The 26,079-nt window shown below is 46.6% G+C and overlaps 1 protein-coding gene across 1 annotated transcript; it reads left to right on the top strand.

The window, feature by feature from the left end:
• Nucleotides 1–306: 306 nt before the first annotated feature.
• LOC142591377 (uncharacterized) lies at nt 307–25,288 on the top strand. Its single transcript, XM_075703703.1, has 12 exons — nt 307–436; nt 1,060–1,077; nt 2,884–2,931; nt 7,913–7,942; nt 13,228–13,263; nt 14,125–14,295; nt 16,013–16,212; nt 16,766–16,860; nt 18,432–18,588; nt 21,342–21,488; nt 22,757–22,870; nt 24,917–25,288. The coding sequence occupies exons 1-12, from the start codon at nt 307–309 to the stop codon at nt 25,070–25,072; spliced, it is 1,302 nt and encodes a 433-aa protein (XP_075559818.1). The 3' UTR covers nt 25,073–25,288.
• The last annotated feature ends 791 nt before the right edge of the window (nt 25,289–26,079 follow it).

Genomic DNA, 26,079 nt, shown 5'->3' with positions numbered 1-26,079 from the left:
GCGCTTGCGTTCGTTTCGAAACGTATACAGCGCTATTTTCGAGGCGTGTACAAACCGATGAAGTCCCGATATATATATATATAGCAGAGTCGGCGAAGACGTCCGAGGAATTTACGGGAACTGTAGCCGCATCTTCGCGCGGGGCCACGACTCCGCAGAAGCGGTAATGTAGTGAAAAAAAAAACAAAAAACAAAACAAGACAAACGAAACATTGTCGAAAGAGTAAAACAACGGCGTCGACGACGACGCGTGTCGGGGTGTGTGCGCCTCGCTTACGCGTCACCGCATTCCGACCCTCTTATTATATGTCCAGTTCCGAGTACGACAAAGAGGGCCGGCTGCGTGCCGACGCCCGACTGCGCTGGCTGACCGCGGCCACCCTGGCGACGTTTCTTATGCTGTGCATCGCCGTCACCACGTTCTTCATGTTCGCCGGTACGTCCGATTGATTGATTGCATTATTTATTGATTTATTGACTGACTGACACCGACTTACACTGACTAACTGGCTGACTGACACTGACTCACACCGACTGACTGACTGACTGACTGACTGACTGACTGAGTGAGTGACTGACTGACTGAGTGACTGAGTGACCGAGTGACTGAGTGACTGACTGACTGATTGATTGATTGATCGATTGATTGATTGATTGACGGGTTGAGGGACGTTTAGCGTACCGAGGTAACCCTGGGACTATGCAAGACGCCGCGGCGGGGTGCTCCGGATATATTTTTGTTCCCCACCTCGGGTTCTTTGACGTGCACCTAAATCTTAAACACGCGAGCCGTTGTTACATTTTGCCGCCCCCGTCGAGATGCGGCCTGAAATCGAACCCGCGACATCGTGCTCTCGCCAGCAGAATGCCATAGCTGCTGCGCCACCACGGCGGATGTTCGCCGAGTGTGGTTTGATCGCACGCTGTTCGATCCTAGCATGTTTCAATCTAGTACAAGTGCATTGAACATCTGCTTACATAACGCGTCATTGATAGCCTTTTACCGCTACTCGTCGATTTGCGATCATCAACGTTGTGTATTTTTTACATTTTTTGCAGGTACGACGATGTCTGCTGGTAAGTACCCGTCTGGAGGATAGGTTTTTTTTTTTTTGATAACCTCGACTCCAGAGTGGACAAACACAGTAACGCGAGTAGCCTCTATGTCACAATAGCCTCCCCGTCGAATAACTTCCCTATGCTTCTAGTGTAGCGGCTGTTTGAGACACAGGAGGTGGCGGGCGTCTTTCGAATCTCGGACTCCCGGCGGCAATATTATAAGATTCAACAGCGTTCAATCTACGAAGAGATGCACCATACGCTTATAACGAGATGAACTAAAACACTAACAAGCCAAATAAGTCAAAATTCGACAGACCAGAGATTCGTATGCGTTACTGAACGAACAGCTGTTTGCCTCACAATAAAAAATATGCACCGATATGCCCGCCACAAATTAAACGTGATTCACTGTAAGCCTACATGCTAAAGTGGAAGCGATTATCGCGTAAGACCGCTAGTTGTAAACAGCAAAGGCTGAATAATCTCCGAGGTGTGGACGCGGATGAATCATTTGAGACAATCAACGTTCGTCTGCAATTCAGTTTTTTTTTGTGTTCTACGTTCAATAAATTCGTTTATTTTCAAGCTGAGTTTTCTTTAATTGACCAATTCAGTGACATACTTTTGTTTTTGACGTTTCTTTTTCTGAAAAATAGTTCATTCACATGATAATCCACCTCTTGCTACCAAACTAAGGTGTAATGGCAACGTTTCCTTTGCCATCCACCACTCTTGTTCGAAATCGCACTTCCATGTGAGAAGTCGTGCATCATGATACAGTTATTTTTTTGTAGAGATTTGCCTCACCAACTGTAAGCACATATTTGCATGAAATAAAAGTAATTTTTTTGTGGGCATTACAGCTGTGGAGAGTTCGCACTGACAGTTTGTGTTCATGTGCCATGATGCAGTTAAACGACGCCGAAATTACCGATTCATTGCCTACATTGCGTACATTGCGTACGTTTGTTTTACGCGAACAATGATATAATTTTAGACATTACCAAAAAATATTCTATAAATCATGCACCAGCCCTACATAGGGGTGTGTAAAGCTGGACATACCCTGATATATCCACGCAACACAAGGAAATTTATAGTCTATTAGGCTTAGGTTCAAAAAACTAGATTTGATGCTGTTAATTATACATTATCTTTTCTATACACCACCCTTGTCACGGTAACATTTGCAGTTACACATAACGCCAGATGAACGCTTCCAACCTCCACGGTTGCGTGTGTACAAATAGTGAAAGAAATTGCAAAATCGGCTTTTCACGTTTTCTTGTTGTGATGAAGACAAGTTTACGAAAGAAACTTAGCGAGACGACAGTTCCGATTCCCCAGGCAGGTACAAAAAGAAAATAAATGTTCACACTTCGCAATATATAAGCCGTCTCGAAGTCATGGAGCTCGATTCTTGTAATGAAACGTTGCGTTGTGGAAAAGCCAACGTAGCTAAAAGACTTGTTGCTGGGCGTGCGCGTTCCGTTACACACTCATGTGCGCAGAGATGCTTGCAAGTCACAGACTATGCCTTCAAAAAGAGCAATCGGGGAAGTTGTAAAGCTGGCTTCTTTTCAAACACACTATTGTTGCGGAGGAGCCAACACATAATCGGTGAATTTGTAAAGCTGGCTTCTTTTCAAACACACTATTAATGCGGAGAAGCCAACTTGCCAAAGTCCTACCAGCGAGCTTGCGTACCCTCGCTGGCGGCAAGTAGGGGTCCAATGTGTGTTATGCTTGCGTTTAAAGGTCCAAGAAAAACAACATATTGTGAGATTAGTGCTAACATCTTTTTGTCTCATTCCTATCCAGCGCCGCCACCCCGGTTGGCCCAATCAGATTCTTCGGACGCCCCGCCATGTAAGCACTCAAGAATGACGTTTTTCTCGCGTGGCAATACTTGCTGTCATCGCTCGCTATACGTTAGTCACGGCGCAACGTGAACGACGTGAAAGACGCAAGAGAATTTCAGCATAGCGTATAGCAGTCGTTGCAAGGACTCGGGGTTAAAACCGCGTGATACACGCTCCATACACGAGTACGTAAGCGACGCTGGGGCCCTTGCGTGTACGGAGGGAGGAGAGAACAAGGAGGGAGCATTGCGCCACGCGATCGAAGCCAGACGAGTCGGCCCAACACGTGATCGCTACGTCAGCAGCCGCGAAAGGTTTTAGCGCTCCCGCTCTGCAGGCAGAGCTACGGCAGCCGAACAGCTGCGCATAGATTAAAAACTACCGGGTGCCCTACGTTGTCACCCTAACAAGCCGAGTCTCAAAGGTCGTGGGTTGGGCCGACACTGCGAGGAAAAAAAGAAAGCGAAGGGAATGGCTTCACGGAGCGCTTTCTTGCCAAGGCTGCATGTGGGAGGCGATGCTCCCCCCTAGCTCATTTCCTTCCTCTGTGCTTGTGTGCCTACGGACATAGCCTTCTACGTGCACGCTTGCAATATTTGAACCACAATTGCGCTAGCGTCTACGGCATGACATGCTACCGCCTTATAAAGGCGAGAAGCGCGAGAAGGAATTTCCAGTTCGAATGCAATCAGCTACGCTGTTTTTCATCGGAAACACACACGCCCTGCCAGCGTTATTTGCGTGGCCTTTGTTTATGACGAGTCTATGTATGAGCAGGCATAGAATAATAATTCACATGTGCGATATGCTTTTCATGTTCTTCGTAATACTGAAACCCGCGCATACACCAGGTAATAAAGAAAAAAAAAGGAAATTTAGGAACGCGTGGGAGGTATTGTCCCAACAAAAAGAAAGTAGCGGAAACGATGATTTCGAATGCATGTGACTGCGTGGCCTGGTTATTTGAGCCAGTGCACAAAGAGACCTCGTGTATAACAAAGGCAGGACGCATGTGCTCCTTGATCCAAACAGCATATATCAGCTGACGTTTGAACCGGAAATTGCCTTTAGCGCTTGCGCATATTATTGCCGTTCTCACCTCTTTTCGTAGTTATAAGACTAATGTGCCGTGCGATCGATGTTCGTACGTTCTAGTTAAAAACTAAAGATTACGAAGGTATGTAACACTCGATGCGTGCCGGTTCACCCCGAACTGTCATCATCTAAGGAGGCACCACTCACGTAGGGTGGGAGTCATTATATTTTGGGCACGGTAGCGGCAGACCTTGCTGGAGCCCCATCACACGCCATTGGCCACGGAGGACAAAATCTTTGCGCATCAAGAGACAACCTATGTTCATTTACGGCGCAAGCAGGCGATTTTCTGATATTCAACTATAAGCGAAACATCCATAATTCACTCGTGGCTACCGCTTTTTTATCAATACCTATGATTTTTCTTTGTTTCTTCAGCAGCGAAAGCTCAAAAAATATGTGTAAAGTACACACGAGACAATGTATAGTGAGCAGAGATTGGTGATCTTCCTTGATGGTTGGAAGAGGAAGTACCCGCGTTCCCTTAATGCTTGAGAGAGAACCTAAATACGAATTATGTGTCTGTGTGAAACTTCTGCTCGCAATTACAATTTCGGTCGCATAATAGAACAGCTTAAACGTTGGTTTATCATACTTATGTTTGCTGCTGCCCGGTGCTCTAGACCCAGAGCACCTTTGGAATGCGCTACACAGGTGCCATTTTACTCTTGTCCACTGCGGGTGAGCCTATTTTCACTTCAACAGCTCGGAGTCACGTGGCCTCAATGAAAGCGTCACCGTGACTGTACATGGCTATGGCTAAAACTGGCTGCGTGTTGTGAACACTTTTTAATGACTCGGGCGTCACCTTAAAAGGAACTCGATGTTTTTTGGATCACGTGGTCTTTGCTGTCGCTCTCGGCATGCATTTGTTTGAGCCTTGCCGCCGCGCTCAGCGCACACTTGTTCGAGCTTTGGAACGCGCTCTCCATCTTGTGCTCAATGATGAATACCGATAGTTCATCATATTCATACACAAGCGATGGAGCAGTAGCGCGACCACATCTCCTGGGCTTAAGAGCGACGACCGCAACTGGCGCGGTTACGTAAAGACGCGTCCCTTCTCGGCCTATAGAAGTGCAACTCAAGGCGCATTCAAGGTCCATCACGCATGTGCGTCGCAGATCAGATACAGCAATGAACCGCTCAATCTTTACCTAAGGATAACAGGCGGACTTCGCCGATAAACCTTGGCTCTCTGTACGACGTCGCGAGTGTTAACAAAAATGGCTACCAGGTGGCTGTGAAGGAATTCCGGCAACTGCGAGCAACATTTATGGCTCTAGACGACAGCAGTTTCTTTGATGTTGCCGTATTATTCCAGCAAATACGCTCGGAAAACTTCATGCGTGCTTCAAGGCCACGACGCCGCCTCTGGTGCAAACAGCGTCCGCAGATGCCAGCAGTCGTAACCGCGCTTTGTTGTTTTCCCTGGTACTCGTAACTCCCCAAAAAACAAATTCTACAATAATTCACCACTATACCCTCGGCAGCATTCGTCACGCACATACCTGCAAGGCGAGGCATGACGCGTCTTTGAGCGGGTCAAGTGACATGGTCGAGTTTCTTGCTGCCGCTCCTACAAACCATTCACTATATTGCGATGCCGATTCAGTATATTACCCATCCGACTACGAGGCTGTCCTGCTAAGCATCCGCTGCGTCGCACCTCCACGAATGCTCTTACTTTGTTCAGTCACCTGACCAATGACTCGGTAAACAAGACGCAGCCAGTTTAAGTCTTTGCCACAACCATGCTCCGCCACCGTGACGTTTCTGTTTCTTTTTTCTGAGGTCACGTGACCCCAGCGGTCGAGGTACGAATGCGTGAATCTGTTCAATGCGATGTCTACTGCGCGTGCGCCGTGTTGCGGTCGTGCCACGTCGTGCGTCGAGAGTGTGGGAGGAATGGTTGACCCAGAAGCTCTGTGTAGACATTTCAAGTTCGCTCGAAATGTCTCTGGTGCTAGGAGGAATCGAACCCGCGTCACACAGCTTCCTTAAAGGCACACTAAAGCGAAACAACAAATCTGTTTAGACTAGTAAAGCATTGTTTGAGAAAACTGCAGGCAGTCATTTCAAAACAATAGCTTGATTATTAGATGAGAAAATAAAGGTTCAAATATCGGTATTTGAATTTCGCGCTGGAATCTCGACGCCGGTACGTCGGTGTGACATCAGGGATTCCAAAGTATGCTTCGCATTTGCACCGCGTTGGCTGAGTAAAGGTTTCCGAAACTTCCCATGTTATTATTTGGTTTCTTTAGAACACAATGTAGTCAATCTGTACTTCTGTATAGCTAAGTAGGCCCTAGAAGATGCCATCAAAATCCATTGACGGCACAGCGACCATGTGCCGGAACTTCAAGGAGGCGTCGCCACCAGCCTTGCGTTCTTGGGCTTTCTCTGGCTTACCAAGCGTCTTATTGTGGTTAGAGTGGTGTTTTTAGTGTCGTAAAAAGGTAATTTACTGATGCAGAAGAAATCATTCTTCTGTTTAGTGTCCCTTTAAGTACAGTAGGCCGACGCTTTAGCGCTGCACCACACATATAGTATAGGCACCGGTGAGCCTTTAATCTCGAAGGCTATGCAAGAAGAGAAGGACTTGTCGCAGACTTCGCGGCTAACCCGCTAGATGGCGCAGTCTGTCCAGAGGCAAGTGCGACAGAGGAGCACAGCTGCAATACACGATTCATACTCAACGGTGCACCACCGGTGCAATCTCGGAGGCCACGCAAAAGGAAGGAAATATTGCGCGGACTTCGCCAGGGCGCCGCTCCAGATGAAGCAGTGCGTCCAGAGAAAAGAGCAATCGAGGAGGCCGGCGGCCGTACACGGCTCATCCATGATGCGTTTCGATGGTGACAATTATGTATGCCCTTACATTGCTTGAACTCTAATCGCATTGACGTCGACGTGTCACCGTGAGATGGGTCCTGCGAGACTTTTTTAAGAGAATTAGTGAACTTCGCAGTTACGACTTGATTTCAGTTTCAATGAAACTTGGTGCTGGGCTAGTTGCTGATGCATTCTTTAACATTGGCGGTAGCCCTAAAAGGGACGAACACACGGTGAAAAGACGACACGACGACGAGCGCTACCATCACTTTTAAAGATTTCAATTTCACAGGCAGGATATGCAAATCGTGTAAAGTTAACAAGTGAATAGTAAGCAGTCTTGAGTAAATAAAATAGTATTTTGATAAGTACATCAAAATTACACTTTTCATACAAAAGGAGCGCTGCAGTAGTCCACCCGGAAATGCGTAAAAGCACGGGAAAAGGTGGATTAGAACGCATCTTCGAAATAAATAAGCCCGGTGTTGTATACACGAGAAATGTTATGATGTTAAGCATCTGAGTGACAAACTATACGAAATGGGCAAGAACAGCACGTAGAAGCAGCAGATATAGAGCACGTGTTGCATAGACGAGAAATGTTTATGATGAATTCGTAATGACATATAGAGTTTAAGAATGCAAGAAAGGTAAACATACCGAAGCGCGAGCCATAATTAACATAATACAAGATAACAGCAGACGCCGCAAGAACGATGGATGTACCAGCCATTCCAAATAAGCGTCCTGGAGACCTGCACCAAATTAACGCAGGCTATTTGTGACTAATTCCGAAGAGAACATTGCTTTCCGCATTACGTGTCGACGCTGGATACACAAGTACGGAATAACCAATGGGTGCCAAGAGAAGGGAAGCGCAGTAGAGGACGGCAGAAGACTAGGTGGTGTGGCGAAATTGGGAAATTTGGGAGTGTTAGGTGGAATCGGTTGGCGCAGGACAGGGGTAATTGGAGATCGCAAGGAGAAGCCTTCGTCCTGCAGTGGACATGGAATAGGTTGATGATGCTGATGATGCTTTGTTTTTGTTGTTTCAGCGCATCAAGGCTTGGAGGACACTACCACAGGTAAACTACGCAAAGTGATCCTGAGGTTCGGTTTCCCAAGATGCGACTTAATTGTGCCATATTGTAATCTTCGTCGGTATAGCCGAACGCAAACTTTACTCATTCGTGGGAGATTTGCTAATCTTGCTTGCTTGGATGAGACCATGACTGCCTGAAACACTTTGCTATTTAATAAAGAAAAAAAATGACTTTGTGTAGAGAAATGGAGTCATCCCATGGCAATTTTTCTTTTTTTCCTTTTTATTTATTAAGGATGAGTGTTTGTAGCCAATGAATGCAATGCTTGTTGTGTTCACGCAAAAGCCATTGTCAGGAAAGACGGCGCAAAAGTATAGGCTCCAATGAAGACTCCGGGATGCAGCTTGTAGCTTTTCGGTATCCCTACTTCCCTAGACATATTGTCGAGCTTGATGATAGCCCCCTCGAAAGAAAAAAAAATAGGACTAGGAGGCTGCGGACACATCTAGAAAATTGGAGAGGGTTGAAGTAAAGGCACATTACTTGGAATGACGGAGAACTCAGTAAGTTGGTTGGGATCCACGGCTTACAAAGACTGCTATACAAAACACGGAAACAAAAGGAACTAAAAAGGCATATGTAGAGTCGTTTCTTTGCATTTTGATTAGATTTGCCAACAATTCCGCGCATTCTTGAGGGTGATTAGCATCCCAGACTATGTGATTCGCACATCGCATAAAGGTTTACTGCGCCATCACCATCGACATGGCAGAAATCACACTTATTGCCTTTTTTACTTGTCAAGAACTTCAAGGGGTTCTGAATCACCCCTCAGGCTTGATGAAATAACAGAGCCCGCGGGTAGCATATGCTAATGTGAACATCTCCGCCAAGTTTTGCTCTCGTACGCGGTGGGTGAAGCTCTCAAGGGGATCTCGAAGTCACCTTTGTCTCAAACGCCCGTTTCAACAGAAGCCTGCCTCTTTAACTTGCTTAAGGAGGCACACTTATGCTTCATTTCGCAGTAAAGTGGATTCCCATACGCGACTGCTCTTGGTAGCTGCGGCCGGTTGTTGCGTAGTGTAGATACCGGGGTCGCCGTGGGGTACCACCGGGACTGGCTAAGCACATTGCAGTTCGCTGAGGACAACCGTGTTTGGCTTGTGTTTGGAGCGTAGTAGGCCCCCAAAATTGGAACTCGTGGCATCTACGTTGACATCCAAAATAAGATTTCGACTTTGTGCCACAGCGGGAATTAGAAGGCAGAGCGTTGTGTGCCCGCCCCACTGCTCCATAGCCTTCACAGTGCGAGGAATTGAAGAACAAACGGGAGCACAGCGTTGGCCACGCCTGATTTCTAATAAACCCGCTTTTGCTGAACACATTCAAACACATTTTGTGGCAAAGTATTTCTGAAATAGTCTATCTTTCCTTCAAATGCCGTTCTCCACTTCGATGAAAAATGGTTCAGGGCTCCTATAAACCTGAGACTCTCCTCTGGTGCCAAAATTTCTGTGTCACCAAATTTTTAAGACACAGTCTTCTTAGCTGGCTTCACATGGCTTTGGCATATTCAGCATCTGGCTATCTTGTAAACAAAAGTATCAATTTCATCGTTTTGGAGTGTTTTAACAAGCTGCAAAAGGTATCGAAACATAGATATCAACAAGACAAGGAGTGATGATTAGCCGCACAGTAGGTAAAATTAACAGCACGGGAGTAATTAGCGTCAATACAACCAAAAATTACACACATTGCATTATACCCCTGTAAAGGGTGCACCGCCGTAGCTGGAGACATGGTAAGGCAAAACCGCCTTACAGCACACTTTTGGGAAATGGTGCGAGTTCGTTGTGACAAAGCAGGACTCGTTCAGTTTAAGTTTCACTTTCAGTTTCAGTTTATTGTTCTTTAAATACAATGCACTGGAAAGATACATTATACAGACGAGGGTCCCAAAGTCAAAGACTGCAACGGGACCCTCATCCCGTTGCACTGTAAGTCAGACTGTAAGTAAGACTGCAAGTCACTGATGTCTAGAACGCGGGTTCTCCGGGGACAAGAACGCGCTAGAATTAGTCGCAGAGTGAATAAAGTTAATGGTATGGGCGTAATTAGCGCCGATATAGTCGAAAATTAACCACATTGCGCTACATCCCTTCAAATGGTGCACCGCCGTAGATGGAGACAAAGTGAGGCAAAGCCGTCTTACGGCATACTTTTGGTAAATGGAGCGAATTTGCTGTGACTAAGTAGGGCTAGTTCAAGGCAATGGTGTCTGGAAGGCGGCTAAACTGGTGCGGTACGGGCTTAATTAGGGTCAGTATAGTCGAAAAGTGAACACATTGCACAATAGACGGTACTGCCTCGGGGATTGGCTCACCTGGCCTCTTTGTCGAAAAAGAAGGGATCAACCAAGTGTCGAAGCTAAAAGAGACAAAATCGACCTAATTATGCGGGAAACACCATAGGAACCGCATAAGGAACGAGTGAATAACGAACATGAGAAGGAGACAAAAGAGAAAGAATATAGACATAATCAATATTGAATAATTAGAGTCATTTCAACCCCCATGTATGCCAACCTCACCTTCTTTAGCTTCGACACTAGGTGACCCTTTCTTGAGGAATGCTGTCGAGATTTTCGGAGAACTTGTTGGTACTTGTGCTATAGTCGACTGGTCATTCTAGGACGCTTTGGAAATGCTACAAAAGTAGTAAAGTAATACTGTCAAGCGGTATTAGAAGAATGAACGGTTCGGCTAACATGAGGAACGATGGGCTGTACATAGATTGTCCTTAATTGTAAAGCCAAGCTTTCTTTGCCTCTCCCTTCGACTTTCCCACTGCTGCTGCTGCTGCTGCTGCTGTCTGGAAAACTGCGTCGGAGAGGGTTCAGAGCATGTGTATACATGGCAGGAGCACGGCAGAGAGGAAAGGTGACGCGAAAACTCGTTTGGACTTTTGCACTGAATCGACTGTGCACAAACGCCTCTGCAGCTACGTTGGCGTCGCCACATTAGCCTTTTGATGTGACGACTGTAATGACCTGTGTCCCCCTGCGAAAGCATTGCAGAAATAGATAGCGCTTACCTTTTTATTAACGTGCAAGTACATAGAAAAGACAGATAGAATGGTAAAAAGGAGGGTGGAGAGGAGGCAGAGAATGAGTAGAACCAATGCAGTCACGAAACTAGTAAATAATAGCCTTGCCTCTCTTAGGTCGCACTTCCCATACAGGGGAAGGGGTGGGGGAGAGGCGAGAAATGTCGGAAGGCTAGGAAGGAAACGCTACTAGTAAGGACATGGCAGCGGTTGTGGGCAAATTGAAGGTACCGTGGTTTCTACTATTTCTGAAAAATAAACACAATGCATATATGTTAAGTGGACGACTGATTCGAGGCGTACAGACGCAAACCCACATTAAAGCAGCATAGGGTTAGGGCGACCCTACGGAAGCGGTCTTAGGTCCAATCAACAACACTTCCATGCCCGCCGCGGTAGCTTTGCGGCTATGACATTTCTCGAGGTGGCGGGTTTGATCGTGACCGAAGCAGCGGCATATCGACGGGGGCGAAATAAAAAAACGATCGTGAACTTAGATTTAGAGACACGTTAAAGAAGACCACGAAGTCAAAATTAATCCGAAGTCCGTTACTTCGGCGTGCCCAATAATGCGATTGTGGTTTTGGCACATATAGCTCCATAATTAAAGTTTAATACTTCTGACACGATGCAATGTGCTATGTGGGGCAACGAATGTGCTCAACCTTATCAGAGGTTATGAAGTATGGCGCACAACAACGCCTCAAGCAAACACGCCCACTTGTGTTCTCTGAGTACTACGCACACAAACAGCAGAGGTGTGCGCAAGATAACGTTTAATTTCAACTCACCACTCTCGTGTTGGACTAAAAGTTGATGAAACTTAACATTCGCTGTCAACATCACCGCTAATAATTGTCAATCAAAGCAAACGGCGCAGAAAGCTTCGGCTACAACGATCCCCACAATGCGTGGGATCCGCATATTTCTTCCTTCTGGCTTCAAACGGCTTTGCGACAATGTAAATTAACTAGAGTGTACTAGAATGGGGGAGTGGATCCAGTGGACGCGTTGGCAAGCGCTGAGGGTGATACAAAAAAGAAAAAAAAACGTTGAAATTGCGGCGGTGCTGCCATCGCCTTATCCTGAAGCTCCGGTTGTTTCGGCAGCGCCCATTGGCTGAGGTGAGCTCACGGGCTGAGTAGCTGTCGTCTGCTCGACGCACTGTCGTCGTTACGTCGTTTGCATTGTTTCCGTCGCTATTTCTCTATCTTATTTACCGTAGGTTGGTGGGGAATAAAACCACTGTGTCCGCCACCGGGTATCAAAACTAGATGTAGCTGCATATAGCTGTGGTAGGGTCTCCGACGCGACGTCCGGCCGGCACGAGGTGGTTGCTCATTCAGGTGAAATCGACGGTGGTGCCGCCAGATTTTCAAAAAAGAAGGCCTCAGCAGGGACCTCGCACTTGACCCACTCCTACTATCTAGTGCACTTAATTTGAAACAAATTCTTGTGTTGCAAATGGAACAAATTGCAATGATTGGGCTCGCTCGCGGAGATTTATCTTGCTTAGTCTTTAGTCTTGCTGTGCATATAAAACTAGGATTGTCTAGAAATTTATCTTTAAAGCGTAATAGTAACGCCAGACGTACGTTTGAAGCTACAAGCACGAAGAACAGCTAAATCCGCGTAGTAACCATCATAACCACCATTCTCTGCTCCTGAATGAATGGAGCACGATAGTTCCCTGTAAAGAAGGGGGCCGACAGATGGGGTAGCACATTGTGGTATAAAAGGTACATAAACACAGACAGAGTGCTCAGAAAGGCTGGAATACGTCTCGATGGGTGGACCTATTGTCTTTGAGAAACATAGGTTCATCTATCGAAAGTCTTTCAGAAAGATAGGCCCATTTATCGAAACGTAGACCAGCCTTTCTGAGGCAATTTATCCCTGTTTATGTAACTTTTATACCGTCGTAATTTATACTGTGGTAATTTCTACGGGGAAATCAGCGCTATTAGTATGAACACCGAGAAAGGGAGGAGAGCGCGCTCCACCCTATCTCGAAGGCGAAGCCATTAGCGTAAATTTTCGTCATGAGAGGCCACTTACGCATATGCTCCCGTTGAAGGTGAGTTACTGTTCAAAGCTTTCCGGGAGCGCTGGGAAACGACCAATCAGGAATGACATTATGTCACCACGTCCTCTTTTTTTCGTTTATGTGTGTCTAGAAATTATTATCGCCATTGTAACTTGTTGCTTTTCTGTGTGCGCAGAACCACCAACACACCGAAAACAGTGGGTGACCTACTGTAAGTGAAGCCAACCTAAGACATCTGCTTATGAGTTTCTAGCAAATTTAACGAGGCACAATATCTATCTATCTATCTATCTATCTATCTATCTATCTATCTATCTATCTATCTATCTATCTATCTATCTATCTATCTATCTATCTATCTATCTATCTATCTATCTATCTATCTATGTCTGTCTGTCTGTCTGTCTGTCTGTCTGTCTGTCTGTCTGTCTGTCTGTCTGTCTGTCTGTCTGTCTGTCTATCTATCTATCTATCTATCTATCTATCTATCTATCTATCTATCTATCTATCTATGTCTGTCTGTCTGTCTGTCTGTCTGTCTGTCTGTCTGTCTGTCTGTCTGTCTGTCTGTCAATCTATCTATCTATCTATCTATCTATCTATCTATCTATCTATCTATCTATCTATCTATCTATCTATCTATCTATCTATCTATCTATCTATCTATCTATCTATCTATCTATCTATCTATCTATCTATCTATCTATCTATCTATCTATCTATGTCTGTCTGTCTGTCTGTCTGTCTGTCTGTCTGTCTGTCTGTCTGTCTGTCTCTCTGTCTGTCTGTCTATCTATCTATCTATCTATCTATCTATCTATCTATCTATCTATCTATCTATCTATCTATCTATCTATCTATCTATCTATCTATCTATGTCTGTCTGTCTGTCTGTCTGTCTGTCTGTCTGTCTGTCTGTCTGTCTGTCTGTCTATCTATCTATCTATCTATCTATCTATCTATCTATCTATCTATCTATCTATCTATCTATCTATCCATCTATGTCTGTCTGTCTGTCTGTCTGTCTGTCTGTCTGTCTGTCTGTCTGTCTAAATGACCCGTCTGTCCGCAGACGACTCCCCGATACGCGTCACGCCCAATGTGCTGCTGTGCGCCACCAGCGGCCGCGGAGCCGACAAATTGGCTGCGGCTCTGGACACCTACTGCACGCACGTCATATACACTGGACCGCTGACCATCGGACGCTCCGAGTCCAGCGGAAAGCTCCAGGTGCACGTCCAAGGTATGACCGATTTTCTGGGCTTTGCTTATTTAAATCGATGGGGAAGAAGTTGCGGTCACGGACCAAGTCAAGGTTAAAAGAAAGACGCAGAGACACTTCGGAACCCGTACGGGTTCCGAAATGTCTCTTCGATTTTATTTTTTCACCTCGACTTCGTCAGTGACCCCTACTTCTTCGTCACGTTATCTGACCAGAGAAACTTTTGTCGAACGCTTGGCTACATAAAATAAATTGTTCTCAAAACTTGTAGCCATCACAGGCAACTCAGACTCGCTCTTAGGCCGGTTGTACAAATTGCATGATGACGTAACTAGAATGTGAATTCTGGCTGATACAGACTATGTGAAACAATCGGAAACAAAGACGAATTCTTTTTGTAGGGCTGGAACTTTTGAAGCATACATGGTGCTATGTTATCTAAAAACTGCACAACTCCTCTAAAGTTTCGATGGCGCCCTTTAAGAAAAAATTACCAGCTATTCAGTGAAACTAGTGGCTCATTGTTTAAAAGTAGTACTGTAAAAAAAAGGAGCAGTACACTTGCAAAGTGTGTAAAAGCAGGTGCTCGTCAGCTTGTGTACGGAAGGAAAAAATACGGAAGGAAAAAATGAAAGGATTTCATAATCCTGCTGTAATTTTACCCATTAGAAGCGGACTTACCTGTCATACATTTGCGAGCTTTTCTTCATCGACAATTCTACATATCCTTATGTTAACCCAAATTTTTGATGGCCAAATTTGTAACTTTTTTTGCCCTTAGTAAATTATTTACGCATCGGAAGTCCGCCGATTGCCAAAGGGACAGCGACGGCCAGCGGACGGCCCAGAACATCCGCTGCGGCAAACAAATCAACGCGAGTCCTTTGCAAGGCGGACATCTGATACGACCAACGGTCTATTCAAGCACATCTTTTTTACCTCATAATTAAAATTACAGCGACGACGACGAGCTGTGTCACGAGTGACTTTCTGGTCGGCCATCCTACGTTCTTTTTTTTTTAAATTATGGGCTTTTACGCGGCAAAACCACTTTCTGATTATGAGGCACGCCGTAGTGGATGACTCCAGAAATTTTGACCACCTGGGCTTCTTTAACGTGCACCTAAGTCTAAGTACACGAGTGTTTTCTCATTTCGCCCCCATCGAAATGCCGCAGCCGTGGTGGCCGGGATTCGATCCCGCGACCTCGTGCTCGGCAGCCCAACACCACAGCTACTGAGCAATCACGGCGGGTGTCCTACGTTTGGGATCGCGCTCACATCCATCGAGCGCAGGGCTACAATGTCGCAGGCAAGCGCCTTCGAGAGCTCTGCCATGGAGCAACACGCCGTGCCCGCGAGATTCCGGTAGTGACGTCACCTCTAGGATATACCAACTCGCATGGCGGTCCACCAACTGTGGCTTCCCAATTGAATGCTCGTCTCTCACGCTGTGACCACGGGTTCGAGTCCCAGCCGAGGTTGAGTTCGGGTGCAGCCTTATATATCGGACGTATACAGACGTTTAGAAAAGCGATGCTTCATAGACGCATATTTCTGCAGAGGTCGATAAGTCTGGGTGACCCTTTTCCACCTGGCCACCACATACGAGGCCCACGTAGACCTGGGCACGATGTATGTGGCCCACTACCAGTGGCAAGTCTTAACGTCTCGATTTTGTCGCGCGGGCGATTCGCGTGAACGGCCGGTTGGTTGCAACGCGCGGATGCGTTTTTCAGACCGAGACGGCTACCGCGTGTTCAGCGGGCTGAGCAGGAACCGCGAGCGGTACCTGTCGTTTCGGTGGGGCGCCGGCACCTGGAACGAGGGCGACGTCCTGCAGGCGCTGGTGGCACACTTGCGCTACGAGAGACTACGCGGCGTCGAACTGGTCATGGCCAGCCAGATGCACAGGACCAAGTTCATCAGGTTCTGCCAGGTATGCAGCACGGACCTCCCCGTCACACGAATATGGCCTGCGGCAGCTCGATGTCGCGCGGATGTTTCAAAATTGTTAAAGGGTATAGGCTTTCCTTGTGAACAGACCATGATTTTCTCGTTACTGCCCAACCGTTTTTTTTGGTGGACCGATCCTGAAGACAGCGCGGTCCAACACAGCGACAAAAACCGCATGGTGATACCTTACCACCGTTGATACCGCTAGCCCCATCTGTACTGCACGGCTGTGTACCGTGTGGTACGGCGCTATGGTGCGCAACCACCGTTGGTACTGGTGGCACCGTGCTGGTACCATATGGTGACACTGTAGTAAGGAGAGCGTTCTGGCATTCTCTCGGGACAGCTGTGGCTTCTAAACGCTGAGACGCTGCTCCTGAGAAGCGTTCGCAGACGCTGCACGGTCGCGCTGATTCCGTACGCCGCGTGCACTTTCGCCCCACCTAATCTCGCCTAACCCAACCTTAGCTGACGCAACGTAAGATGACACAACAGCCTAACATAACGCTAGCTCATCTTTATGGTTCCTTGCGCAGAACTTCGTGCACAAGATGAGGAGTAACGAAAGCCTCATCATCAAAGTGCAGAGGACGGTGGAGCTCACCAAGGGCCTCTTCGAAAGGCTGGCCAGGCAAGTAGTACACATTGTAGTAGAACACGTTGTGGGGCTTGTTGGTTCATAGCTTTCAAAAGAGGAAGCGCCAACAGCGACAGCACAGTAAAAAAGAACATACACAGGACAAGGCGCTTCCCGTCTTTGTTCCTTGTCCTGTCTTTGTGCCTTCTTAGTGTGCTGTCCCTGTTGGCGCTTCATCTTTCTGAAAGTAGTGCACAAACAAGAGAGCATGCACAACCGATGCACACATCTTTGCGTAGGCATTAGCGCAAAGAAAGGAGCCCACGATAAAACCTGAGAGAACGAGAGCGACCCACATGGTCACGAAGGTCTCTGACGTACAGGGTGTGCCAAATATCATGCACCAAGATTTTCAAAAAGATATGCGAATACTACGTAGCTGTACAGAACCAAGGTAATGTTGTTTGCTGTCGCTTGAATATACTCAGATTTCTTTTTGCATGCTGCCTAAATACATAACTAGTGCTAATCCTAATTTTAATAAACTTCTGAATTATCATAGTTAGATGAAAGGTGTCAATAAGAAAATTGTACCGCAGCACGGAAACCTATACGTATAACATTAAAGTGTTTTTCCGAGCCTGAAGAAGCGGCTTGTCGCGGGGCAATTATTGAACCAATTATTACCTAGCCAACCTAAGATAACTAACGAAACAGCGTGAAAGAGGGTCGTTGAATGGGGCCACATATATACACATTGCCACATACTCAGCCGCGCAATTTGGTCCGACGGCTGGTTTCGAAACCTGTTCCTTCAGCACAGTATAGCCCGATGCGCGACCCATTCGATCATGGACTACCAAGTTACCCAGCTAGGCGGGAAAACGATTAGATGCAAACACGCATAGATAAAGGGCCCGGGAAAGTGCTAGAAGTATCCTAAGAATGCTAACGCATTCATAACTAGATAAACTAGCTTACCGAACTTACTAACAAACTATACCTAACTTATCTAAATAACGAGAGAATCGTTAGAGACGGCTGAGCGAAACTGAGCAAACGCAACTCACGCTAATTTATTTTGCCGAACGTTCTCTTAGCGAGATCAATCTGCAAACCCGTTGAAATAAATGTGGAAGAGGCGCCTTTCCCGGTGAAAGGATTGCAGGATCGCGCAGCCCGGCCGTCTGGCGCGGCAGATTGGTTCCCTTCTACTTACGCCTACACCTCTGGTGTCCCTGTATGAAACTATCGAGGCAGTTTCGTGACCAGGAGCAACGTACACCAGAACCACAACCACGATACAATGAAAGACGCGCAGCGAAATTCGCCGCGTCCCCCGAATCCTCTCTTCATCGTAAGCCAGGAGATTCTCGCGCTTCTCAAAGTGCTCGCTGTCTCAAGGCGAAGATTCGTAAAGGTGTTTTTTATTCCACCTTTTCAGTCATGTCCTCCGTGGCGAAATAATAAGAGTATCGGGCTTTTGTGCTTGCCAAGACACGTCTGAACCGCGACAGAACATCGACAGAAGTTTCCCTGCGTAAACCGCCTCAGCTATAGCAGCTCCAGCTCACCGACGCTCTCGAACTTATCTTCTTGCGCATGCAGTTATTTTCCTCCTTCAGAAACGACACTCATAAGTGCGCGCGCGCGAATGCTCGCAGCATTCCCTTGTTCCTGGTCCTGGAGGCCCAAGTGGCACAGATGCCAGACATGAAGAGCAAGCGATACCCCAACCCTTACCAGCCGTTCACCGGGTCGCACAACAAGGACGTGTACATGGTAGGCATAACAGTCGGTGACGAACGCCAGTTGCCGTTGGTCTTGAATGCACTAGCATTACAAAGTCTGCTCCGCAACACCGTAATTTGCGATTCCCCCCCACAAGCAGCAAGACGTGTGTCGAGTGAGCTTCCTGAACAACACATTCCAATGTGGTGAACGCGCATTAAATTATGGATCCAAGTTCTCAAAGAGGTGCGGCTTGATGCTACCGCATTTAACTCGCATTTACCGCTAAACCGCCACTGATATTTCTTTTACTTCAATCTCCCAGAGAATAAAAAAAATAAGCAATTGAGCTTGTGTGCTTCAGTGGAGCTTTGCGGATTTGATGCCAATCAGAAAGTGAACAGAAAAATTTCATGACACATGGTAGTGGCAGTTCTTAGCCGACAAAATGACAACTATGCCGAGAAATGCGTAGTTTTTTTAAACCGTGAAATACAGATTTGCCTTCGAGATTGGACGCTAGTGATAGATTGATGAAAAGAACTATCCGATGGGAGCTGAATGAAGCAGACACAGTCCGCCACCTCCTTCAATGCTTAATTGCTAAAATCTGCACAGGCCTCACTGATCCACATAATGCTCAATGTTGCCATGAACGCCAGTAGCCAAGCTAGGCCTCTCGTAACAATCTTCGATGACTCCTTCCGTGCTCCAGTCGACTCTGTCGAACAGCTGTAAATTTCCTAGACAAATTACAACACTCTGTTGTCTTAACGTCCTCGACTGCGTTTCCGTTTCCTTGGCACCTCTTGCTGGTCCTATAGTAGACTAGCGGTTATCTTATGTATGCATTCCGTGGCCTGCACAACTTCATTTCTTTTTTAAGATCTCTTTTGTACTAGGTGCGAGTCTAAGAATGCAGCGGCAAATACACGACTGTCGAATTCGAAAATACCTTGTATTTATAAATTCCAGGATTTTTTTTTTGAAAGTCTTCTTCCTTCGTACTGTCATGGAGTGCAACAGGCATCCAGCTGAGTTAGTGCGTGCAGACACCGCGCCATCTTTCGCATCAAAAACAGGAAAGATGTTTCTTCAAAGCATGCCATTTTCATTCAACGGATCACATTTTTTTGTGGTACGACGTAATCAATGGAGTGTGTGCACCATTGGATTTGGTTTATCGTATATTTTATATATCTGCCTTCGGGCTTGTTTCGTACGCATGTTATTCATTCTGTGCTGGTGTCGTGCAGTATTAGGATCTAATTAGGGATGATAGTGTTGATGTTTACGATGAACTAAGATTATTAACTGATGTTATCAGTTTATTAACATATGAGTTTGTTGAACGCAGGTATTGTAAACTCAATATGCTCATGCAAACGGTTGCCTTGGCACGGAAATATGGCCGGTAACTAACTAACTAACTAACTAACTAACTAACTAACTAACTAACTAACTAACTAACTAACTAACTAACTAACTAACTAACTAACTAACTAACTAACTAACTAACTAACTAACTAACTAACTAACTAACTAACTAACCGAGTAACTTACTTTGAACCAGACAATTACATTTTCCCATTACTATGATGTCACAGCGGTAGGCGAACTGCTTTCAAGCATGGAGGCACAGATGGCAACTGCACATTGGTGTTGTGAGCGGAGCTCTTACTGAATTCTTAGTTCTTCACCCAGCGTAGAATATTAGTTGCGCCCATTCGCTCTCTGATTCATTACCGCTGTCTCCTGGTTCGTTCACACTACGCCCCTGGGACTGGCGTGAGTGGGTTCGCATTCGCAGCCGCGCTGGCTGCATCTTGCACGTAGCAGTGTACAGAAACGATCGCCTTATACCCCGCTTCGTGCGCTGGATAAAAGGGGCCTGCGCAGCCGAAATTAAACCGGAAGCTTCTGCAATGGTGTCTCCCGCTGCGCCTAGGTTTGGGCCGTGATACCCTCTAAGTCGATCAACTGTTTAGCAAGAGGTAGCTGCACAAGCGTTCACGCGAATTAGTACCAGTGTGAGCGCCTGGATAACAACGAAGGGAGAAGTGTGCGTTTGAAGTTTGAAGTCCATTTTGTAGCTAGAAAGGAAAGCGTGCATAGATTTTCAGTAGCATATTAGCAGGTGCCAAAGCGAAACTGACCGAAAGACTTCCTGTTTCACAATGTACGCAACGTAACGGTCTGAGCAGCAACAGGATGCACCAAGCAAGCGATTAAGTACTGTAAGAATGATGTACACATGAAAAATCACGAGATAAAATAATAAATTAAAGAACGGTGCTCATAAAAGATATTATTTAGTAATCATAAGCTAACAGAGGCACGAAGACAATAGCGATATCACTATAACAATACAACACGAAAGAATTTGCTTAAAATCAATATGGACACAGAAATTGAAGAAACTTATACATTGGATAAATTGCTACAAAATATACTACAAAACACGAATCCAAAAACGTAACAGAAAAGAAGGAAAGAAAGAAATCCGCAAGGAAAGAACGAAAAAGAAAGGAAAAGAAATCACGGAGAAAGCAGCTCTTCTAACAATACTACTTTAAATTTCTCTGTTCAAAGGATTATAAAGAAGACGCAATTTTTTAGGTCTATACGAATTGCATTTCAAACAGCTAATACCGCCGAATCTCAGTGTCAGCGTTCCATAACTTAACGTAATTTTGGGTAACATGAACTTTTTCCGTTCGGAGAATCTTGCGCTGTACGAGTTAACGACGGGACGCAAGGAACGTCTGCAACTGGATCCTTCATGTCTGACGCGCGATGCGCAGCGGTACCGGCTGTGGAGGATCCACCCATGGCGGCGACAGCTGCGCGTGAACAACGTCTGTTTCACGCTCTCCATGACGGTGATCAAGGCGCACAAGGGCCCCACCAAGAACAACATGCTCGCGTACTCCTACACCGGCCTCAAGGAGGTACGCGAGTAGAGGACTCCCCCCTGGGATCCCCTTCCCAACTTTCGCTCATTGGCGTTTTTCCGATAATAATTACGAGAATTGAAAACAGCGCACCGCGTGTTTTACGACGGCCCTTGCCGTCGTCATTGTCGTCTGTTTTGTGTTCGTGCCTGCTCGAGTAATTTGTGATAATTGCTTTAGTTGGAGTTGCCTGTTAAAAATTAAGGGATTCGTAGTAAAATAGTAGAACTTGCCGGCCGAGCGTCACAGTGTTGACGTCATACTTTCCGCGATAACCACAAGTACGCATGCGAACGAAATCATAAAGGACAACTGTTCAATTGCAGGTTTTACTGGTGCGTTTTGTAATTTCAGAGTGCAAGTTGGCCGCTACTGAAAGTACAGTATTTCGCTAGAAACCATACTTTTTTGATATGAACTTAAGAAAGCTATGCCCATTTCCTACCACCGGATATCTTTGAGACACAAGCTTGATCCATCCCAGTGTAGTAGCTTTGACGTTATGCTGCTGAGCTCGCGGTCGCGGGATCAAACCACGTGGTAGCAGTGGCAGCATTTCCATGGGGACGAAACGCAAAAAACACCCGTGCACTGTGAATTGGGTGCTCGTTAAAGAAAGACAGTTGGCCAAAATTAATCCCGAGTTCCCCACCTCCCCTCCAGTACGGCGTGCCTCATAAACATATCGGGGTTTTGGCGCGTAATACCTCAGATTTGAATTGTCTTGAACCATATTACTGTGTATATGCGGGCTCAAAATGTGTCGTGCACTGTTGTACCAGTTACCATTTTCGCCATCCTGTGTGTCACGCCAGAGGTGCGGCAAGAATTACTCCAGTGGAATTTGTTCTCGAGGTAGATGTCAGAAATCTCGCGCTTGATTAGCGCCCTCTGCAGTAGAGTTCGCGTCGTCGGACTAGCGTGTCGATGACCTCGTAACGCCGCAATGTGGGGCGGTTCGCCAAGTTAGCGACACGAGTTAAAAAAAAATTATGGGGTTGTGCGTGCCAAAACCACTTTCTGATTATGAGGCACGCCGTAGTGGAGGACTGCGGAGATTTTGACTATCTGAGTTTTTTAAAAGGTGCACCTAAATCTAAGTACACGGGTGTTTTCGCATTTTGCACTCATCGAAATGCGGCCGCCGTGGCCGGGATTGGATCCCGCGACCTCGAGCTCAGCAGCCCAGCACTATAGCCACTGAGCAACCACGACGGGTGCGACACGATTTCGGTTTTATTTCTGTCGTTCCATTCCCCGCATAGCCTTGCCAACAAACGTCCATGGAGATGGGCGTGGACTGGAAGGCCCTCTCGCGGTTCAGGGAGAACCGGACGGTCTTCTACGCATACGACAACAAGCAGACTATCACTAGCAAGGTATGTACGGCAAATTATGGTTAGCTGTGTTGTCAAGTGTAGTGAAACTGCTCTCGTTTCAACTGTTCGCCGTTTCTATATTTAGGGCCTTTTGATTGGGTATGCTCTATTTTAGCCGTGCCCCTGCTATAGCGCCTCGGTACTCCGAGGTGCTCTGAAAATAGCCCTTCCACACAGTTCCGCCTCTACACCATGTACAGGATGTAATTGTAGCATTTCTTCACTAAACTGCGTTTATACTGCTTTATGCTGTTTTAATTGCTGCAAATTTCAAGAAATTATATAAAAGAAGAAGCACGTTTCTTTTGTCAGAATTGCAGGTGAATGTTGCCACAGAGGTGCACAATTTCTTCAGGAAATTGCCTATGTTAGACGGAGGATAACTTTATTCGTGTTTTCTACTGTCGTGTTTTGGCCGCTCGAGGCACTTTGCGTGTATTCATGGGCTTCTTTCACGCTCGGAAAAGCGCTTTCGTGTAGCACGTATTGAGGAACAAAGCTGTATCAGGATTATCAAACATCGTTCCATGTCAATATTTTTTGACACTTTTAACCTATCTATAATATTTCATAAGTTAATTAAATAATTAAGACCACTCTAATTTGGCGGAATAAAATATGGCTTGAGCCTCTCAAAGCGGAGCAAACAACATTACCTTCGGTCCAGCTACGTGGCATTTGCATATTCTCAAACTCTGGCTAAAGCTAGCTGGGACACCCTGTATATGTTAAGCGTGAAATGCTTTTAGCTCCCGTTGTCGGCGACCTTCAAGAGACCTTGAGCCAAAGTACAGAATCGTTATCCGGGCACTCAAAACCAGAAGGAAACGAAAACATCCGGGCATCGTTGCGAGAGCAAAACGAGATCATCCGGGCAACCCGTCCAAACTTAAGGAAAATGCGGTCGCTGGCCGCAAACCCCTTGTACAGGAGCACATTGCATACCCTGGTTACTGCCCAAACAATATTGCTTCCGATGTTTTCCCTATGTTTGTTCACAATATAACTCAAGCTGTAATTACTTGTACGTTGAAGTTTCATTTGTCATTTCCAATAACCGCGTTCAAAAGGCCGATACAGTGCACCATAGGCTCTATTGCCATCTTTTGGCTTTGCGGCGGAGTTACCTGTGCTCTTTACAAGGCCAGCGGTGCGTGAGTTCCGCGGCGTGGGTTTTGTGCCGCCTCCTTCGAAAGATGGCGCCACGCTGCATGTCCAGGCCGGCAGCGTCCGGCGCGCCGCGAATGGTTGTGATATGGTTGTGAGTGATCGTCGTAAGTACTCGAATCTGCTTTGCAGGCTGCCATTTCATGCTTACATCTACTCTTGTTATTATTATTATACTAACCATTATATTATCATTATATTACATTACTATTATCGTTACAGAAGAGCTAGCATTCTCTTAATTTTTAACATCGCCAGGACGATCTGTAGGCTCAAATTTCAATCCCTGACGCTACCAGCAATGGCGTAGCCAGGGGGTGGAACCTGCCCATATGTCCCTCCTCCGCCCCATTCCCTCGCCTTCAGAGAGCAGAAAATTATGGCTAAGCCACTGGCTGTGGGCCAGGGTTCCCACCCCGGCTCAGGCTGGATTTTCAACGCAAAGCATTCTATGGTTCATACCGGGCACCTTGAGGTAATTAGGTGAATTGTTAAGGGCTTCTTGAATGAACGATGACGTGTCCCATCTTGGGATTGAACCTCGGTCTTCCCAGCACCAATTCCCGATGCTCTACCCTCTCTTCATCTCCGTGAATTGTTCGGCGCAGTCCTTACAATGTTATTCACTCAGAATGACGCGGCTCTTAACGTCACCAGCATCGGTGCTGCGACACATCACTGCAGTGTTACAAACGTTACAAATTGACGCGTCCAACCCAATTTCTTGGCGCGCATCTTGCTATCCGAAGCAAAGAGGGGGCATCGTCTCCATAGACCGCGCTATTTCCTGTAGGAGAATGTGGCAGCGAACATGCCACTGTCGCTGGCCCCTTTCAATGGGACCACAGTAAATTTCGCGGACGTTTCACCATTTCGCAGCTGTGGCGGTTGTCGCACGAGTTCCCACGATACTGCGTGGCCGTGTACGACGTTGAGCAGGACGACTTCGAGGACGTCTGTCCCAGGAAGAGCGTGCCCCTCCTGCGGGTCGTCAGGAAGCTGGTCACCGCCACGGCGCAGTCCAGGGTCGAGTGACCACGCCATCCCCGCTCGGGCCCTGGCCCTCCTCTACGCGCGTAGAGGAGTCAAGCATGGGGAATCGAGCACCGCATAGGCGGGTGTGGTGGCGTGTAGGACAGCGGTGGCGGCAGTCCGAATATACCGCGAAGAAAAAAAAAGGCGATTTCTGTTTCGACGTCGCAAGCGGCCTCGTACCAGAGGGAACTGCGCACTTAACAGCGCAAATAAAGGAACTTAGTACGTACAACATGCTACTGACACACTCCGGTGCTGACACCGGCTGCGTCTTTCTCTAGGCGTTTTCCGAGATAACTAAGTTCACTAAGAGGTCAATGAACACCGCGCAGTAGCCCATTCAGATTGGCATCTTTCTCGGAGAGTTCGAACACTTTTGAAGACTCGTCTGTGGCATGTTTCCAAGTAAAACTGTAACTGCTTAAACAAAGCTTATTCGTCTGCTACTCTAAAGGGTTTCGCGTGGTTACGCGAGTATGTCTCTCCTCACGCAGATGATGACGCAGCGGTCGATATAGGCAGAAGAATCGGCTTGTATATTGATCTGTACTGACCCTACAGTACGCTCGTTGCGTTCAGACATGCACGGCTGTGTTCATGAACAAAGAAGAAATTACACCGAAATATCTGCAACACAACAAATATCCGTGAAGGGCATATTTTTTGGGGGTTAAGTAAAAAATAAATGAAAATATGTTGCCAAACAATTAATAAGACGTTAGAAAACAGGGTGCTCTTCTGGGTCTCGTGACAAACATATCCAAGCCAAGACAATCCATTAGCAGCCATCCTGTCGTTTTTAGGCTGACGCGAGTCTCGTTCGAACTGTGGGTGCCGAACTCTCAACGCCGGATGCTTGACGCTCTCCTCCAGGAGCTTTGTATTAGTCATTTGGACGGCAGACTGCGCTAGGAGCAAAATGTCCTGACAACTTGTCCTAAGCTCAAGGCCATAAAGACCAATTGTGCTTCTCGAAAACGACTGCACGCAGTGTACGAATGCTTGCG

The sequence above is a fragment of the Dermacentor variabilis genome, chromosome 8, assembly GCF_050947875.1.
Source record: "Dermacentor variabilis isolate Ectoservices chromosome 8, ASM5094787v1, whole genome shotgun sequence".
Lineage (NCBI taxonomy): Eukaryota > Metazoa > Arthropoda > Arachnida > Ixodida > Ixodidae > Dermacentor > Dermacentor variabilis.
The sequence above is the reverse complement of the archived record's forward strand: the minus strand, read 5'-3'. Positions and strand labels throughout refer to the sequence as shown.